At 40.3% G+C, this 17,709-nt stretch overlaps 2 protein-coding genes across 3 annotated transcripts; both read right to left on the reverse strand.

Moving 5' to 3' along the window:
- Positions 1-1,133: 1,133 nt before the first annotated feature.
- On the reverse strand, positions 1,134-8,465 carry timmdc1 (translocase of inner mitochondrial membrane domain containing 1). 2 transcript variants are annotated; one of them, XM_067583388.1, is made up of 8 exons: positions 8,394-8,465; positions 6,603-6,946; positions 5,236-5,401; positions 4,897-4,985; positions 4,364-4,431; positions 3,461-3,539; positions 2,076-2,186; positions 1,134-1,964 (listed from the first exon to the last, which is right to left on the reverse strand). In XM_067583388.1, the coding sequence occupies exons 2-8, from the start codon at positions 6,923-6,925 to the stop codon at positions 1,808-1,810; spliced, it is 993 nt and encodes a 330-aa protein (XP_067439489.1). In that variant the 5' UTR covers positions 6,926-6,946; positions 8,394-8,465; the 3' UTR covers positions 1,134-1,807. The 2 variants fall into 2 exon arrangements, with proteins under 2 accessions (XP_067439489.1, XP_067439488.1); XM_067583387.1 differs by lacking the exon at positions 8,394-8,465 and adding an exon at positions 8,063-8,365.
- Positions 8,466-9,174: 709 nt separating this feature from the next.
- poglut1 (protein O-glucosyltransferase 1) lies at positions 9,175-17,138 on the reverse strand. Its single transcript, XM_067583192.1, has 11 exons — positions 17,016-17,138; positions 16,451-16,541; positions 16,052-16,195; positions 15,823-15,958; positions 15,596-15,717; positions 14,797-14,856; positions 13,954-14,053; positions 13,765-13,823; positions 13,465-13,632; positions 11,895-11,951; positions 9,175-11,708 (listed from the first exon to the last, which is right to left on the reverse strand). The coding sequence occupies exons 1-11, from the start codon at positions 17,086-17,088 to the stop codon at positions 11,552-11,554; spliced, it is 1,167 nt and encodes a 388-aa protein (XP_067439293.1). The 5' UTR covers positions 17,089-17,138; the 3' UTR covers positions 9,175-11,551.
- Positions 17,139-17,709: the final 571 nt, after the last annotated feature.

Below are 17,709 nucleotides of genomic sequence, written 5' to 3' on the forward strand. Positions count from 1 at the left end.
TTTGAGGCATACTTGCAGTTCCACAAAGCCACCAGTAGAGGGAGCTGACAGTCTATTTATGAATATTAATGCTCTGATAGCGGTCATCCTTTCCTGTCTCATTTGGAGAGGATGACTACAGCATTCAGGCCCTTACAAATGGCCTATTAAGTTACATTAAAACCTTTTTGGATAGTAAAATAACCTTTACACACTGCATTCTTCCTGTGTCGCTCCACCCTAAAGAATATGCCTGAAAGCCCTGCAGTGTCAGTGCAGACATGCTGCAGCTTGGTCATTATGGGATGGGACCAATGTCCCTTTAAGCCAAAAGGTTTGGAAGATTTAGTGAAAGTTTAACTAACGCTGCCATTCAAGAAGCAAAAGGAAAAAAGTCAGATATCAGACATACGCATGTGAAAGATGTTATCTCGATCCAGCTGTTCTGGCTCTTCTCCTTTTTTTAGTTCAGTTTGATTTTAATGTCTTTTTTCTCATCAATGTTACACCGAGACAAACCTGCCCGTACAGACAGAAATCTATTATCATAAGTCAAAGATGCTGGGACACAGCCAAAGCCAACAGACAACAGTTAAAGTGTAACTGAAGCTTACCTTCAGTGACCACCTGCAATATTTCACAACTTAACATTTAAAAAGACATACTTTGGGGGAATCAGCATACATGAATACATCTATTAAAATGTACCTGATTAAAGTTATCATCACTGACAAGCTGTTTTTCTGAGTGCAAAGATTCCTCAGTCTGTTTCTACTGGCTGTCACCGCTGCATCCCGGGCCCCAGCTGTTGCTGTGTCACATCTTGTTTACACCAGGGGCCAAGGCTATGTTTGACCTAGTTGCTGAAAAGCCCGAGAGGCAAAGTCAAAAGCTCACTATAACACAGACGTGTGGAAAATAAAGAAGCCATTTTGTCAAAGACTTTTGTTGGTTGGCCAGGTCTTCAGACCTTTCTCCAAGTATGAGCACTCTGTTCTACTTTCTTGTGCAACAATATTGGAAGAAAAGTTGATAACTGGAGCTGATTTTTAACTCTAAGAGAGCAACTTGTGGTACAGTAGACATATTGTAAAACAAGGTTTAGATGATTTTATCTCAGTGTGTCAATATAGGAGATGCTGTGTTTCTTGAGATCAAGTGAGGACGTTTTATTAGGTTGTATATCACACAATTGCAACTTGTCATTCTGACTTTGGATCACATTTGTTGTGTGTCATCAACACCGTGTATTTTCTGTCACACAGAAATATATATATGGACAAACAATCTAAAAATATTTGGCTACTATTGACAGGTGTTCCACATGGAGTCCACTTTAAGATTAATAATCCCAATGACAGTATGGACTTTGTTGATACCTGGAAGACATGTCAATCTTTTTTCCTCTATGCTCTAACAAGTTCATCTTGATCAGGAGTTAAATTTGAATGAAACACTGTTTTAAATTAAAATCAAGACCTGTTTTAGCAGCCATATAATGTAAATGTGGTCTTCACATTCAGTGAAAGACTTGATGTAAAATTTTGCTGATGTATTCTCTGTTTGCCCCCCAATGACAACCTGCTTCACACACACACTCACACACCTATCGTAGCTACTCAACAACCAGTATAACCATTGTCTGTCAAGGGCATATTTTCAGTGGTTGGTGAAACAACAACAGTGTCTTTGAATTCTGATATGAAGCAGTTTCCATTCAGTTAGAGAGAAGATGTGTCAAGTCCAGGCAAGAGAGTGGCCCATTTATCCTCAGAGGTGTGTGAAGTCCCACCTTCAAATGTCCGACAGATAACAGGCAGTAAGGCAGCTACTGTCGCTGGCTCTTTGAGTCCTGAGCGACATCCTCGTTCTGCGGTAAACTGAGCAGTTCCTGGATCCTCTGCATGTCCTTACTGGTTTCCTCTGCCTGAGAGCTGACGTTCAGATCGCTGATCAACTCGTCTGTCAACTGCAGACGGGCCGTCCTTATGGTTCAAAAGGAGGAGAGTGACGGGTTATCAGTGAAACATCAGGATGACTGCTAATTTGAATGTAAAGTTGGGTTGGTGTGAAAGTAACCTTCTGATTGAACTCACCATTCTGCGAGTCTGAGCTCATAAAGCTCCCTGCGCTCTCTCCTCCTCCTCTCTCGGACTGTTTCTCCTGCCAGCGACTGCATGCTGATGATCAAAGCACCAGTAGGAATCCTGAGCAGAAGTTGGTTTATATTATTAGAAATAATACATTGAGTATATTTGCATTAGAACACAATACAAAAACAGAAAAATACACTTTATTCTTCTATTGTCTGAGCACTGCTGCTTTGGGTGCAACTTATACAACACATGAAAACATCAGCTACTGTAACTAACATGTGAAAGCACTCCACTGACTACTTGCTGGACACGTCAACACTGGAGAAATTGGGTATGTTTTTATTCCCAAAATACTTTCTGCTATTGCATAATCTGTTCTGTAACAAACCCAGCTGTCACATTCATGTTCTGTCAAGGCAGCTACTTTCATTCCAAGCTGTCCATCATTTACACAACTGTACCAATTAAGTGTCAAATTTCCTCTCAGCTTTCTCTCACAAATCACATCGTCTTCTGCAAGCCCCTTCCAGCTCCACCAAAAGCTTCCAGTCACACCTCTGTCATGTGCCAGGATGAGGGGACAATTCTGGGGTGAGATCTGGAGCGTGATGTGCTTTCAGATTAGATGCCTGCTTTCATTTCTGCCCCTACTGCACCTGGCGTAGACAGGGCCGGGGCGGTTTGCACACATCAAACGCTCCAGGTGGCTGTTCGCTCAGGCAGAAAGTGACACGGAGGGGAGGAGGAGGAGGAGGAGGCAGCAATGCTAGTATCGAGCCAATAGGAGAACCAGACTAGGGCTGAGCCAACTCGGAGCCGATCACAGACACAATCCAAACCAGCCCCTCAAGTCTGTTATGCTATCAAACACCTCACACTCAATGACCATTACAGGATCAAATTCAAATCTGCTCTTGGCTCTGTGCGCTTGGCTGAAAGTGGCCAGAGGTACGAGGGAAAAGTGGGGCAGAGAGAGAGAGGAGAGAAGAGACTGTCCAGATCAGACCATGGTAGATGGAGATGAGAGGCTGGAATAACAGAGATGGTATAAATGGAGAGCGGCAGCTGCTGCCTTGGTCTGCCTCCTTGCTCTTGTACCCAAAACATGGCCCTCTGCGGTGCACATGAGTCCCTCTGGCACCCAGCACAGAGTTAGAGGTGGGGGGTGGGGGGTGGGGGAGGGTTCAGCTGTGCGACAGAGGGTTGCTGGGAGGGGCGCATCTGGCTGCCAGAGTGCTCACAAGCGTGCGCGCGCGTGTGTGAACGTGGACACGCACACAAGCGTGAGCGAATATGCGTGTCTGTTAAAAACATAAATGCACAGCGGCTTCTGTCAGTGTCACTTAGCTCAGTAATCAATGGCTGCGGAGGGATGCTAACCTTACCCCAGCACTGCTCCGATGATGGTCCCTGCCACCAGCCCTCCCAGGCCCAGGTTCAGTCTGAAAAGGCCTCCAGTCACAGCTGCTCGTTCACACCACCAACACACAAAAACACACACACAGAGAAAGTTTTACATCATTCATAACTTAATTTGCTGGCATATGTACTGTTTGTCATCTGTTCAAATGAGCGCTTTTATACACTCACTGGACACTTTATTAGCAACAATCTAATGCAATCCAACACAACAGCTCTGCCATAAATTCTGCTTTTACGAAGCTTATACATCTTCAGTTTTTGTTGAAAGTGTCAGGAAGGTGATAATTCTACTTAATGTTTATTATTGAGGTTGTAGTGGGTGGTGGTGGTGTACTGGAGTGCATTATATTGAATGGTGTTCCTAATATTTTGTCCACTCCATTAACATATATGAGGCAAAATATTAGGAACATCACTCAGTATGGGACAGTGGATAAAAACATAATTTCTGCACAATATCAAATTAAAATTTTCCTGACTGTGAATTTCTGGAGATAATTTGATCGTTTTTCATTTTAATTATAATTTTTGGGGTATTTTTATGCCTTTATTTAGATAGCTGCAGCAGAATGTTGACAGGAAATAAGGGGGGGAGAAATGAGGAATGACTGGGAGCGAAGGTCCCTGGGCCAGATGTGAACCAGGCACGTTGCAGTTCGTTGTCAGCGCCTTAACCCTTAGGCCAGCAACAACAGTATGAACTCTGGGCTTGTATAAGACACTTTCACAAGATGGAAACATGTGGAGGTGTGTGAATGTGAAGCTGCCTTGTTGTGACGCAGCGCGCTCGGTCGACTTTCCCTGGAATTAAACAAAAAGGTTTACAATAAGAGTGTGACAAGATTCCGAGGAAGCCTGTGACTCACCTCCAGCGGCTGCATAATGGCTGAGGGCGTACTTATCTCGGTACACAGACAGACCTGTGCTGACAGAACTAGAGAGGGAGGAAGAGGAAACAGACAGATCAGGGTAAGAAAGATAAAGAAAATCCAGGATGATCACTAGAGATAAAAAAAAGATCAAATAATGAATACATACATACTAACATTGATAACATTCTACCGTACAACATTAGATTAATTACTGTTGGAGCTAAAACATACGGAAACCATAGCACTAATTTGTTTGCCACAGAGCTTGTAACAACAATCCAGTCAGATGAACAATTCAGTAACTATTCCATTACATTTCACAACAAGTCTTAGCTTGGTCATGATGACAAATTATAAACTTTCTGCTCTGGAAAGCTTTGTTTAGAGAAAAATAGCTGAAAATCAACATCTAATGTGACTCATTTGTGAGACAAGTTAGAAAACACTTTCCGAAATGGTTTCCTTTGTAAATGTTTAACCTAATCACATATCACATTGTCCGGCATCAGCTACATTTTTTTGCTTACTTGAACAAGGTGACAAACACGGCCACTCTCCAGCTCCATCTCACTCCGTATCTCAAGAAACCTCGGATAGCTGCGTTATGGGCTGAGCGCTGATTTAGACAGAAGAGACACACACACACACAATACAATAAGAATGCTGCTGCTTATTGTGTTGAGTCATAACATTATATTTCTTTCACATGGTGCTGTCCTTTTCTACTGGGACAAAGTCATTAGAGATTAGTTTTGGGTAATAATTTTCAAGAAATCACAACTTCAGGAGTGTCTTCTAGTTGCAAATCTTCCCTCTTCAAGTATTCAATGGCATTAATGACACACTCAGATTCAGATTTCACTCACCACTGCTTCCACACGACTATTGTAGATTTCTGCCTGGCTGACTTGGATGTACCTCTTCCTGGCATGGCGAGCTGCTGGCAGGCCTCCGTAGATCAGGCCTGCTACTGCGGCGACGACCCCGCTCTTCACCACGTTGGTCAGCTCCTCTGGGTACTTATGTGTGGCACTACAGGAACACAAGAGTGATAGAGCCGTTTTAGTGCCTCGTATTCCTGACATTCAGACACTATAATGGTGTATTTTCAAACGCTTAAAAAAAAAAGACCTGACAAATTCACAATCTATTAAGTAATTAACTGGGAACACAGAGAAGAGAACAAATTAAATGATGGCTGGACGCCTAGAGCAGGCACACTAATGAACATTAAGTTTCATTTTACAAGCTACTGGCTGTTAGCTGAATTACAATATAGCAGTGGTGATCATTAAGTCCATTATAGGACAAGGCTGGCAATATTCAGTATTTTTGTTATTGTCCACAAGTGCTTTTTTCATGGAATTTGTTGAGAGTAAGAAAAATATAAAATATTATCAGACTTCATCTTTTAAAGGGAGCAGTGTGTAGGATTTAGTGGCATCTAGTGGTGAGGTTGCAGATTGCAACCAAATGAATAACCCTCTCCTCATCCTTCCCTTCCAAGGTTGTAGGAGAAGCTACAGCGGCCATGAAACTCACAAAAACACGAAAGGTCCTCTAGAGCCTGTGTTTGGTTTGTCCATTCTGGGCTACTGTAGAAACATGGCAGTACAACATTGCAGACTCTGTGAAAGAGAACCCACTCCCTATGTAGATATAAAGGGCTCATTCTAATGCAACAAAAACACGATGATTGTTATTTTCAGGTGATTGCACACTAATTAAAACATACTTATGAATATTATATTCTATTTCTGCCAAGTCTTTTCTGGTAAATGCCAATAAATTATACACACTGCACCTTTAAGCTATCCACTATTACACTAGACTTTATGCCAATGTAGAGCATGGCATGGTGTACATGGTACAGCAGTGGTTGTACAAAATTCCACTGAAATGTTCATACACAATTATACATCATAAAATGTTCATGTTCAATGTATTCCATGGTGGGATCTTACACTTTTAAGCTTGTGCTTATCCCTCAATGTGTTTAGTCTCACAATTCAGAAGCTGGAACAAGGGAATGTTTGGCATTTTTGCTTGTACAAAAAAACATTTTTTTTCAACATCAGGATAGTTGCCAGTCTACCTATAATATTCTCTGTTGAACGGTTCACTGGATTTGACATCACAATGTACATCTGTAGTACAAACAGCAATAAAACAACAAACAAAGAAACAAAAGAGAAGTCAAGACAGACAGACTGACAAACACACAAGCACTAACTCTCTCTCAAAGAGGTCCTTGATGCGGTCCCATCCTGTGTCTGGGAATTCTGGCTTGCCCATGTTGATTGGCACAGTGCTGGGAGTGGGGATGGGTGCAGGAGCAGGACTGATGGAGGAGGAGGAGGAAGGAGAGGGCATCTGTGCAGGCTGGGCAGCAGCCACATCAGCTGCGTGGACCCTGGGGAGCAGGAAGCAGAAGGAAAGAGGCCTGGCGCTCTGGATGAGGCCCTGCAGTAGGCCGGTGCTCAGGGTGCCCTGGGGGGCCGAATCTGCCTGTCGTCTCCGCAGGGCGAAGCCTGTTCTAGGCCGTTCTGGATGCATCACGCTTCAGCTGGCGTTAGGCTGCAGCAGAGAGGCAGAAACACATGGCCAAGGGTTGGGATGTTGCACTCACTACTTCGACTTAAGCTCCATCCTCAAAACAAATAGCCTTAAGGCAAGTGAAATCCTGGCACAGGCTACACAGGCTGTCCGGCTCAGCAGCTGTTAAATGGTGCAGCCCTATCAAAACACGCTGGGCACACAAGCAAACTATCTGGGTAAAGACTGCTTTCTTGACTTCAAAATTGAGCTTTTGCTGCATTGCAGGGCCCCTCTGGCCCTCAGAGCAGGGTGTGCCGGCTGGTTCAGAGTAAAAGGTGAATAAAAAAGGTGACTATCTTTGCAAATTTTGTTCTAAAACTCAGTAATCGCCAGCCATAAATGTAAGACTAACAATCTCTGTCATTAGCAGTAAGAAATTACTCAAGAGCAACATTTTTCAAGTATATTTTATAATTAAATGATGCTTGTCCAAGTTAAATAACATCTCCTTCACTTACTTTGTTCCATATGACCTTTATTCATTAAACAAAACATCCTGCATGCCCTCACTTGTTGCCCAATAATGTAAAGTGGTGCCCAAAAAGTTGAATAATCAATAATAGACAAACAATTAATCAAGTCCAATTCTAATAACCAACTGTTTTAATTTTTTGTCCAGTTCAGACACCGACATTTGCTTGTTGCTACATTCATAAAATAGGGTTTTGCCTGCTGGTCACACTAAGTAAGCAAATTTTTGACAGAAATTTCGCCTAACTTGAAATTTTCCATCACTTAGGTTTTATACGTTTATAGAATACATTACTAATTTGCAAAAATACTTGAAAGGTTAATAAATGACGTAAAAAGTCAACTACAGCCAACTTACTCCCTAACCAGCCTAACGCTGTGCAGGTATGCCAGGTCACACTAACATGTCCTTCTCTGTTTCTCTTTGACAAAAATGGCGACATGCCATTGTCATTGCCAAACAGGTTTACATTTTAAAAATTCAGTAGTCTGGTTAAATTGCCTTGGTTGTTCAAAAACGACTGCAGAAACTGAAATAAACCCAGTGTCCGATAATGGGAGCCTTAACGTTATCTGTTAGCATGCTATTAGCCTCTGTCACGTTACAGGTAAAAAGCAGCTTACCAGCGACCAGCGCGGACCTCCAGTATAACGAACTGCTAGTTTTATGAATTGCAACAGCTTTGGTTAATGCATATTAATCCCAGTTTATGCCTATATGTGTGTGTTTCATTGATGCCCTTCCACTGTTTCTCACGAGTGACTTTCGGTAGCGTCTAGATGGTAATTCCAAACAAGCGCAAGATCTCGCGAGAATGATCATTTTAACCCAAACCGTGATCTTTCCCTAACCCTAACCAAGTGTTTTTTGTGCGTCATCCTAACCAGACCTTAACCACAGCGTTGTCACATCATAAAATATAATTATTTTGTACAATGAAGAAACAATGCGTACAAATCTCGCCAGACTGTCACAAATCTGGGGTAACCATCTGATAGTCTACCGGTGTTCCGACCTTTAACCTGGTTACACAAATTAAAGTGGAAAACAGCGCCGCCCGATGGTGGAGGACTAAGTATTACGCTGCATGTGCACCAGTTTAGATACTATAGGTAAGAGCATTACTAGAAACAGAATTGAACTAATACTTTTTTCTAATTTCTAAAACGAATAGTAATTCAGTATTAACCATAGCCCTTCAGTATTTAGCTTTTACTGCTACTTCTACTACTATTACCCACCTTTTTGCACTTCACACCACCAATTGCACTGCAACTGTTCTTGGCTCTCCATCAGTTTTGCACTACACTGCCTTCTGCACTATTATTTATTTTAGTTGCACAGTTTTTCTTTCCATTCAACAGCGTTCCTTTAGTTCATTGGCTTTGCAGTGCAATGCCTCATGCACAGAAATTCAGGTTATATAGTTGTACTATAATATATATTATAGTATTGTTCTGCTGTGGTCGTCTACTTACCCATAATGACTTTTTATTCCTGTTTTTTTAAAAAATTTGTTTACTTTCCTCATGCACATGTAACCCCCTGTATTCTCATTCTGCGTAACACCGGACTTTCCCCCATGGATCAATAAAGGTTATCTTATCTTTTAACAGTAGGTACAGATCATTCCTACCCATGCAACTAGTGCTAACTGCAAAACTGAACATGCGTGTGCACATGTAGAAAACATTGACACAGACGTGAACAAAGAAAAACTCAGCTCAACAATGTCTTAAGAACCAAACATTTTATTGGCATAAAAAATTGCTACACAGACTGTGACAAAAACCTGAATGTCACACTTTGACCAGGTGCATGATCACAGCTTTTTGGTCAAATCAACATACTAATGGACCATCTTTACCACAGCTCTGAACAATGAAACATAACACAACCTTGCATCAGTGAGAATCTGCTGGTTCACAGCACAATGTGAATACTACAACATATTCAACATCATGCTGTATCAATCATGCATTATCCATCAACTTTTAACAAGACAAAAGGTTAAATCAACTGACATGAGTGTTTATTTTAAATTAAATGAAACTACATAAAAACTAAATAATACTCTTTTATTGCTTTAGGTTGGCACTTTGTGTGGAATGAAATGTTGACTGCAAGTAAATGTATGGCTGAATGCATCCAAATGCAGACACCTTTGTTGCACTGTTTACAATACACATGTCAATCACAGTCTATCTTTTGTAATGATACTTAAAGGTAAAGGTCTGCTGTAGTTTCTTCAGTTGTCCAGTAGAGGGCAGTGTAACAAAGCTGATGTCCTTTGCAGGAGGAAGATAAAATTCAATGAACTTGAAACGAAATCAGTTCATTTCCAGCCAGAGGTGCTCAGCAGGAAGAGTGACACAGCTGATTACTTCTACTAGCCTATAATATTCAATGTTAGTGATGCAACAATGGCTAAAAGTATCATTATTGGCTAGGGAGAATAATTTCAATATCATTCTACATACAAAGTTATTGCAAATAAGCATTACATGTGGTGCTTATGATCATGTTTCCGTTTTCAGGAAATTATTCCAAAACAATACACTACAGTAAATGTGTAACGGCATGGCATCCATAACTAGTATTATTCTTGGTACATTCTTCATGGATATTTGAGTAGCTGTTGACAGTTCACATCACACTGTGCTGTGCTACTATTCAAGTAATCAAAATTAGAGTTACAGGTGCTCCACACAATATGACACAATATCGGGTTTTAGTGAAGAGGTCTGCAGGTAGCAAGAAACTGCCTGACTAATATGCATCAACAGCCTGTCATAATTTACTTCAACAAGGCACTGAACTTCTTCCTCTCAGTCCTTATAAGTTACTACATATAACCAGGTTGATGTTCATGTAAAAGATGCAAGTCCCTACTGTGCATGTTAAAGGGGTACTCCAGCAATTAAGTATGTCACTACCATAAAGTTGGGGGACTCATGAGAGAAAGATCAAAAAAATAATGGTCAAATTCGAAACAGCAGAGTCCAAAATATCCTGACTTTAAGTCCCTAGTATGAGTCAAACTCCAAAAACACCTAGATCCTACACTTCCCATAATTCAACTTAACTTTTTTTTTTGGTAATTAAAAGTTATGTCTGTTTTCGACGTGTGCTTATGTAGGCTTGAACCAACCAATAATATCATGACATCTATCCATCAATCAATCTTCAACTTTTAGTGGCATGGAGCTAAGATTCATTATGACACGCCCACTTTTTAACGTACAAATCAAATTCTTCCCGACGTTATGTCCTGCCCGTCTATCTTGTTTCACTCGGACTTACGTCATGATACGGAAGTTAGATACTCTCAAAATGCTGTTTCATCTAAACTTTAAAAAAAAAAATTGTAGTCTAAGCAAAGGTGGAGATGATGACATCACTATGACATCATAAGACATTATACAACTGTTTTCACAGGCTGAGTAGTGCTCTTCATGATGAGTAAACTAAACTTGTAAAATCTGTGGGGCGCCTCTTTAACGAGTTCAAAAAAAAAAAAAAAAAAAAAAAAACACAGCTCACTTGGATGTTAATTTGCTGGTGAGTACAGACAGTAGACACAAAAGGAATTATTTTTAGAGGTAAGTTAACTCACTGAACCGCAAAGCGATCAATGACTCAGAATTGGCATTATAGGCTCCCTGGTGGCACCTGAAGGTATGGCAGGAGTAACAGTCAACACATTAAACTGCAGCTATGACTGTGTACCCTTGTTTCAAACTACTCTGAAATGTTTTGTTCATTTGCACTTAACACAAAAAGGCAATCAAGACTTTGCTAACAACAGGTAGTGGAAGTTGGCTGAAAAATACTACATACTACCCTGTAACAGTTACTTCTGTAAGGACATGTGACCTATAGGGATCAGCCTTCCTCCGTGTTAGACTAAAACACTGAACTCAATAGAAATAAAAAGGTAAAAACTATTCTATTCGACTTGCTAAAAAAAATGTGCTGCAATTATGACAAAAGAGGAACACCAGCAACAACATGTAATGTAGCGTGTGAGGAAATCATTTGTTGTGGTGAAGCAATTACATTCATTAGTTTCCCTTCACTACAGCTGCCCTGGTCGCGCAGAGTCCTCCCTCTTACAGCTCAGTCCTGCTGGCTCTGTGGATAATCTGATTGTACTTGTTATTTCTTTTGGGTTTGTAGGTAAGAAGTTGGCTGAACTCAGTGAGGAGTCTCTCCCAGTAGCAGGAAATGTCCTGCATCTGCAGGTGCTCGAGGATGAATTCCTGACCCCTGTAGGGAGGGGGGAAGAGCAGAGAGTGAGATTGACACAGGTTTAGTTTCTCATTTGTGCATAACTAGAGAGATGGGAAATTTATAGAGTGTAACTTCAACACTCACTTTTTAAATAGAGCAATAGTACATGGCTGCTGCTGTAAATTTTCCATTAAAATTCAATCATAAAATAGGATCTGTTACCTTCTGGCAATCTCCTGTGCGATAGCGTCATTCTCTTTGACAAACTGTAGTAGTTCCCTGAGGATATAGAACATGTAAAAACATATTAACATTTACCATACACATAAAGGAAATAAAGAGTAAGGCATATTAGAATTTATACCCTGAAAACATTCACACACCTGTGTCTTAATGAAAAAGCGCCTTTGGTAAGTAAAGTAAGTAAGGAAAATTTATTTATATAGCATCTTTAACAGACACCGGTCACAAAGTGCTTCATAGGCACGCACACACCAAAAAACTAATAAATAAATAGATCAAAGTTAAACAACAAATAAAACACAGGAGAAAAAAAAAAGGCATCATAAAAAACAAGTTAAAACATAAAATAGCACATGCTACCTGAACGCCTATGTGAACAGATGGGTTTTTAACTGCTTTTTACAAGAGTCCACAGAGTCCAGAGACCTCAGACTCTTAGACAGACTGTTCCAAAAACTTAGGTGCTGCTGACTGGAAAGCACAATCTCCCCCCCGAGTCTTAAAACGTGTCTGAGGGACACCGAGAAGACCACGATATACTGTGGAGCCTGGCCATGTAGGGCTCTATAAGTGAGCACCAAGATCTTAAAATGAATTCTAAAACTAACAGGAAGCCAGTGCAGAGAGGTTAAAATAGGTGTAATGTGTGACCATCTGTTGGATCGTATTAACAGCAGCATTTTGGACGGTTTGTAAGTGGTGTAAGGAAGATTTATTAAGGCAGGTAAAAGAGAATTACAGCAGTCTAGACGTGAAGAGATAAAAGCATGTACTGGCATCTCCATATCTTTAGTATTGATTCCATTCATTTAAGCAGCGGCTGGCACATTTAGGAACTTCACTATGAATTTAAATGAAGGACACAGGTGTTTGAATGTTCACATGAAACTTCTCAGGTCTCTGCTCCTATGCCTTCACAGGTGTCTTTGTATGACGCCGACAACATCGGTTATAAAAGTGCAGAGCTAAAACAATGAGGCCGTCTTAAGAAAAATAATAAACAATAATTTTGAAGTCATTTAGCAGGCAAGACTGCCAAATGTTCTCAGATTCTAGCTTTTAAAATGTGAGAATTTGCTGCTTTTCTGTGTTTAAACTGAATATCTTTAGATTTTGGACTGTTTGTTGGACAAAACAGGTAATTTGAAGATATTATCTTGGCTGTTTTTCACTATTTTCTGACATTTTATAGACTGCACGAGTAATTCAAAAATAACCCCTAGATTATACCATTATAAAAATAATTGTTAGTTGCAGCCCTATAAAAGTATTAGAGTACATTTAATCGTTTTCTGAAGAGTCACCCTTCATTGAAATATGCAATTAACATTCATGAATTGCATGAATATTTGAGGTCACACAAAAGAAGTGTCAATTTTTCATACTCTGCCCCAGTTGATTTTATTCTTTTCCACCAAAATTATAGGCACATCTTTGTATACTTAGCTGGAAGCAACATATGAACTTTCACCCACATGTAATTAAGAAAATTTCATCCAGGAATGCAACGATACAAGCATACAAGAACATGTGGGCCTAGCTGAAGTACCTGAGATCAGAGAGATCCTGCTTGACTGGGATGTAGTGAACCCAAGGCTTGAGCTGAGGGTAAAAAAACTCCTGCCATTCATCGCCCACATGAAACACCAGCGAACCACAGAGGAAGAGATGTTTGAAACGGAAGCTGGCCGCCACACCGCGGAAGTTGAATAAATATCTGCAAGGGAGAGAGAAGTAGAGAGGATGTCTGTGAGATGGCACTTTTCAGAAATCGTGTGTTTCTATTATGTTGAGCTGTCTCTCATTGTTGATCCTTTTCAAAATGAATACACTCTTAACACACACTTACTTGTATTTGCAGTGATCAACCAGTGGGATCTCTTTGGCTGGTGGTCTACCTAGTGTATCCTGTAACAGAAAGGTGTCATGATTGGTAAATAATCAACATGGATTCACTTGACTTGCTTCAAAAACATGAACTTTTCCTTTAGCATTAGGCAGATGTTTGACTCTGGTCTGGTGTGGTTTCATGACTGACCTTCTCAGACTTCCAGGCCTGGTTCTTTGTGTACTCTGCATCCACCAGCTCTGGAGTTTCTCTGGACAGAAGGATCAGAGGGTCGCGCTCTGGACTGGTTCTATCAAAGAAATGGAGAGAATGAGCAAATCTACTTAAAAAAAATAATAATTAAGGAGTTTGTAGATTTGATTTATTGATTGGGACAGTGTGCAGTTTTAAACATTAAAGATGCACTGCACCGGAGTTAGCTCGAAGCTAATTTGCATCCGTAGTCGCCCACAATCAAAACAAACAACAGCACAACAACAAACAGTACAAAGCAAAAAAAAACAAAACACACCATACAAAATACAAAGCTACACACAACAGCACATTATACACCCACAATCTCAATTAGAAATTAACAAGGTAATGTAAGTTATGAAAGACATTATAATAAAATACAATTACCTCAAAACACAGTCACATCCTAATATTTTCAAGTAAGCAACAGACTCTCTCATCTGTGCCTATAAACACGCATCTGAGATTATTTGAGTTACGGCCAAATTTTACTCGGTGCCACATGTGCACATGTGTTGTTCAGATGGTGTGCAGTACGACTCCATCTTCCTAATTTAGTACACAATCTGTGTGATGACAGGCAGAACCCCGTAAATGTAATTCTCAGACGATCCTCAGTATGGGGTCGACTGTTTGTATGCAGTGGATTAAGGCTGCACTTTGTCACCAGCAGTGATAAGAAGAAGGCTGATTAGAAAACTCAGAACTGATAAGAAAATAAAATTAGAAACATGAAAACATTTTGATTACTGTGTAAACTCACATAATTACAGAAACTAGTAAATTAACAGGACTGACCGGGAGCCTCTGAAGAATCCTTTGGACTCTTTCTTCTTCCATGGCCACTGTGCTGCAGACCTAACACAACACAGTATATGAATAAGACACAGTGAAAATACTGCATATACTTTCAGCACAACTGAAAAGGTTACCAGAGACAATGGGCCTCATGCATGAATGTTGTCTTATTTTTCTCTTACATTTGTTCTTGCACAAAGCAATAAGAGGAAAATAAGAAAATCCTACATGGGGATACAACAAACTCTCTTAACTGCCTGAACTTGTCGTAAATCGCTTGTTTCAGCCTGAGGAAGCCACCTGTTCATGAAGAGGTGCATGTTTGTGAGATGTGATCATAAGCATAATCCACATTCGCCATATAAGGCTCCGTGTTCTGTTCCGTTTGTGGGTGAGTTTCAAAAAGTTCCCAATGAGTAAAAACTTAAGTTTTGCTTTCAGAAATCAGAAGACAAACACATTTAGGAGTGACAGTAGGAAACTATTAGAAAATATGAGTCCAGCTAACATGTCATCAGAGCAGCTCTGCATTGTGACAGAAATAAAGAGGGAATGATCTGACATGAAGTTAGATGCTAAAAAAACATCTTTCTAAAGCAAAGCGCTTCGTGATGGGAGGCGATCGAGGGATGTGACAGTCAGAGAGATATTAGAGGAGAATATTATAGTCTACAGGTCATACTACACTGTCAGCTGCAGCACAAGATGATACTTATGAATATGACATAGAAACGCAAACAAATCCTCACATTTCTAACCAGAAAAGTACACAACAGCTCTTCTGGGTGCTAAACTTTACTTTTTAAGGTCGTCCCTCATCAGATCCCATCTTCCCAGTCCAGTGGGGTATATGGGCCACACAGCAGGGCCGCCCTCCCAAAACGTCCATGCAGGGTACATGATGTCCTGGTAATCAGCAGTCTACTCAAATCACAAACACACACACAACAACTGGTTATCTCTAAAACAAACTTTAATGTGTAATTTGTAGTGTATGTGCAGTCAAGCTAATTCCTAGAGTCTAACCTTACTGAAAGAGAAGACAGGAAGTGTTGGCTGCACCCAGTTGGGGACTTGAGGGTAATCTCTGACATTCACCACCATCTCCAAGTCAGGTAACTTGTCAATCACTTCTAGTATGAAATGTTCCACCCCACTGCACCTGAAAAGGAAACAGGAAACTGGATTACACTCCAGGCATTGTAAAATAAAATAATAGCTGAGGTCCTTTTTTCTTAATTATTTTTCTCCTTACCTGGCAGGAAACATACAGTTCTGTTCTCTGTACAGCTTATGTCCAATAATCTGGTAGTGGGTGCCCACTCCTCTTTGAACTGTGGAAGCCATGACATCCTCAGAGATTCCCCCTTTAAAGGGCTGCAAGTCATGTTGTAGGACACTGAAGTACAGATCATGACAAAATGATCAGATCAACATGATTTATTTCATGATTAAATCCTACAAAGTGGCAATGTAACTAATTATTTGTCTGATTTGTATGTTTGTTTAAAAAGAAGCTACAAATATGGTATTAAGTCATTCAAAAATATCAGTTTCTTGCAGCATGATCACTGCTCTGACTGTGTCCAGTTAGTTGCGAAAACGCTGGTTTACAATATATGAAGAAAAGCACACACTCCGGCATCACACCCACCTTAGATGGCAGCTACAGTTGGCAGGGTTGCATGGACTGTAGCCCTTAACAGCATCAGAGCTCTTTTCTCTAATTTTCTTCCACTGTTTGCCTGCAGCAACACATAAAAAATGTATGTGTATTAATATTGGATCAATCCTGTCTTATTTAATGACGGGTCGTGAGACTGATTCATCCAGTGTTAGGAAAGAGCGGTTCAGCATTCCCAATGACTACGAAGACCTCAAATGTCCTTAAAATGGACCCAAAATGCAGGTTGCAACAGGTTGCATCTCACACAAAAATACAAATAAACGCGTTTTGTAAGCTTTGTTTTTCATTCAAAAAGCATATCATGACTTCAAGTTACAAATGCAGCATTAAGACCAGTCTGTGATGGATGACTGTGAACAAAATATCGAAATAACTGTCTCAACATTACTGCTAGAGCAGCATAAGCATTTGTTAGTGCTAACTAGCTTTAGCTGACCTGTTGCCAAAGCCACGTCCAACGTAATGACTATAACTATCTTAATGAATATATATATCTTATTTATACACATCTTATTTTACTAAAACATATTACCTGATGCAGCAACCAGACATATATCACACACTTGCAACAGAAATAAAAACCTCCACAGCCAAACCCGCTCCATTTCTCTCTCTATCCTCCAGCTTTGTCTGGACACGTGATCTGTGATCTGCTACTTTTGACTGAATGCAGTCATTACGGTAACGCGCACAAAAATATGCATAGATTACCGTAATGTTCCAAAGATTGGCTCAAAGTGGCTTTACCCTCACACGCTGTTCATATTCTGCAGTGGTGAAAGAAGTACTTCAGTAAAATTACCAATACAGCAAGGTAAAAATACTCTGTTATTGCTAAAAGTCCTGAAGGAAAGCTCCTACCTAGATAAAAGTACACAGGTTTTAGCAGCAAAATGAATTAAGTTAAAGTATTAAACTGGTATTGGTTTGGTCCCTCTGACTGATATATTATTATATATGACATCATTAGATTATTAATACTGAAGCATCAGTGTTAGAGCAGCATGTTACTGTTGTAGCTGCTGGAGGTGGAGCTAGTTTCAACTACTTTATATGCAGTTAGCTAGTTTAGTCCAGTGGCTCCCAACCTAGGGGTTGGGCTCCTTCAAAGGGTCACCAGATAAATCTGAGGGGTCGTGAGTTCTGATACTTAAATCTGTTTTCAGTTTTTGGACTTTTTCTCTAATCTTTGATTTTTGGTGAAATATTGGATCATTTGAACCTTT

The sequence above is a fragment of the Thunnus thynnus genome, chromosome 24 (genome assembly GCF_963924715.1).
Source record: "Thunnus thynnus chromosome 24, fThuThy2.1, whole genome shotgun sequence".
Taxonomy (NCBI): domain Eukaryota; kingdom Metazoa; phylum Chordata; class Actinopteri; order Scombriformes; family Scombridae; genus Thunnus; species Thunnus thynnus.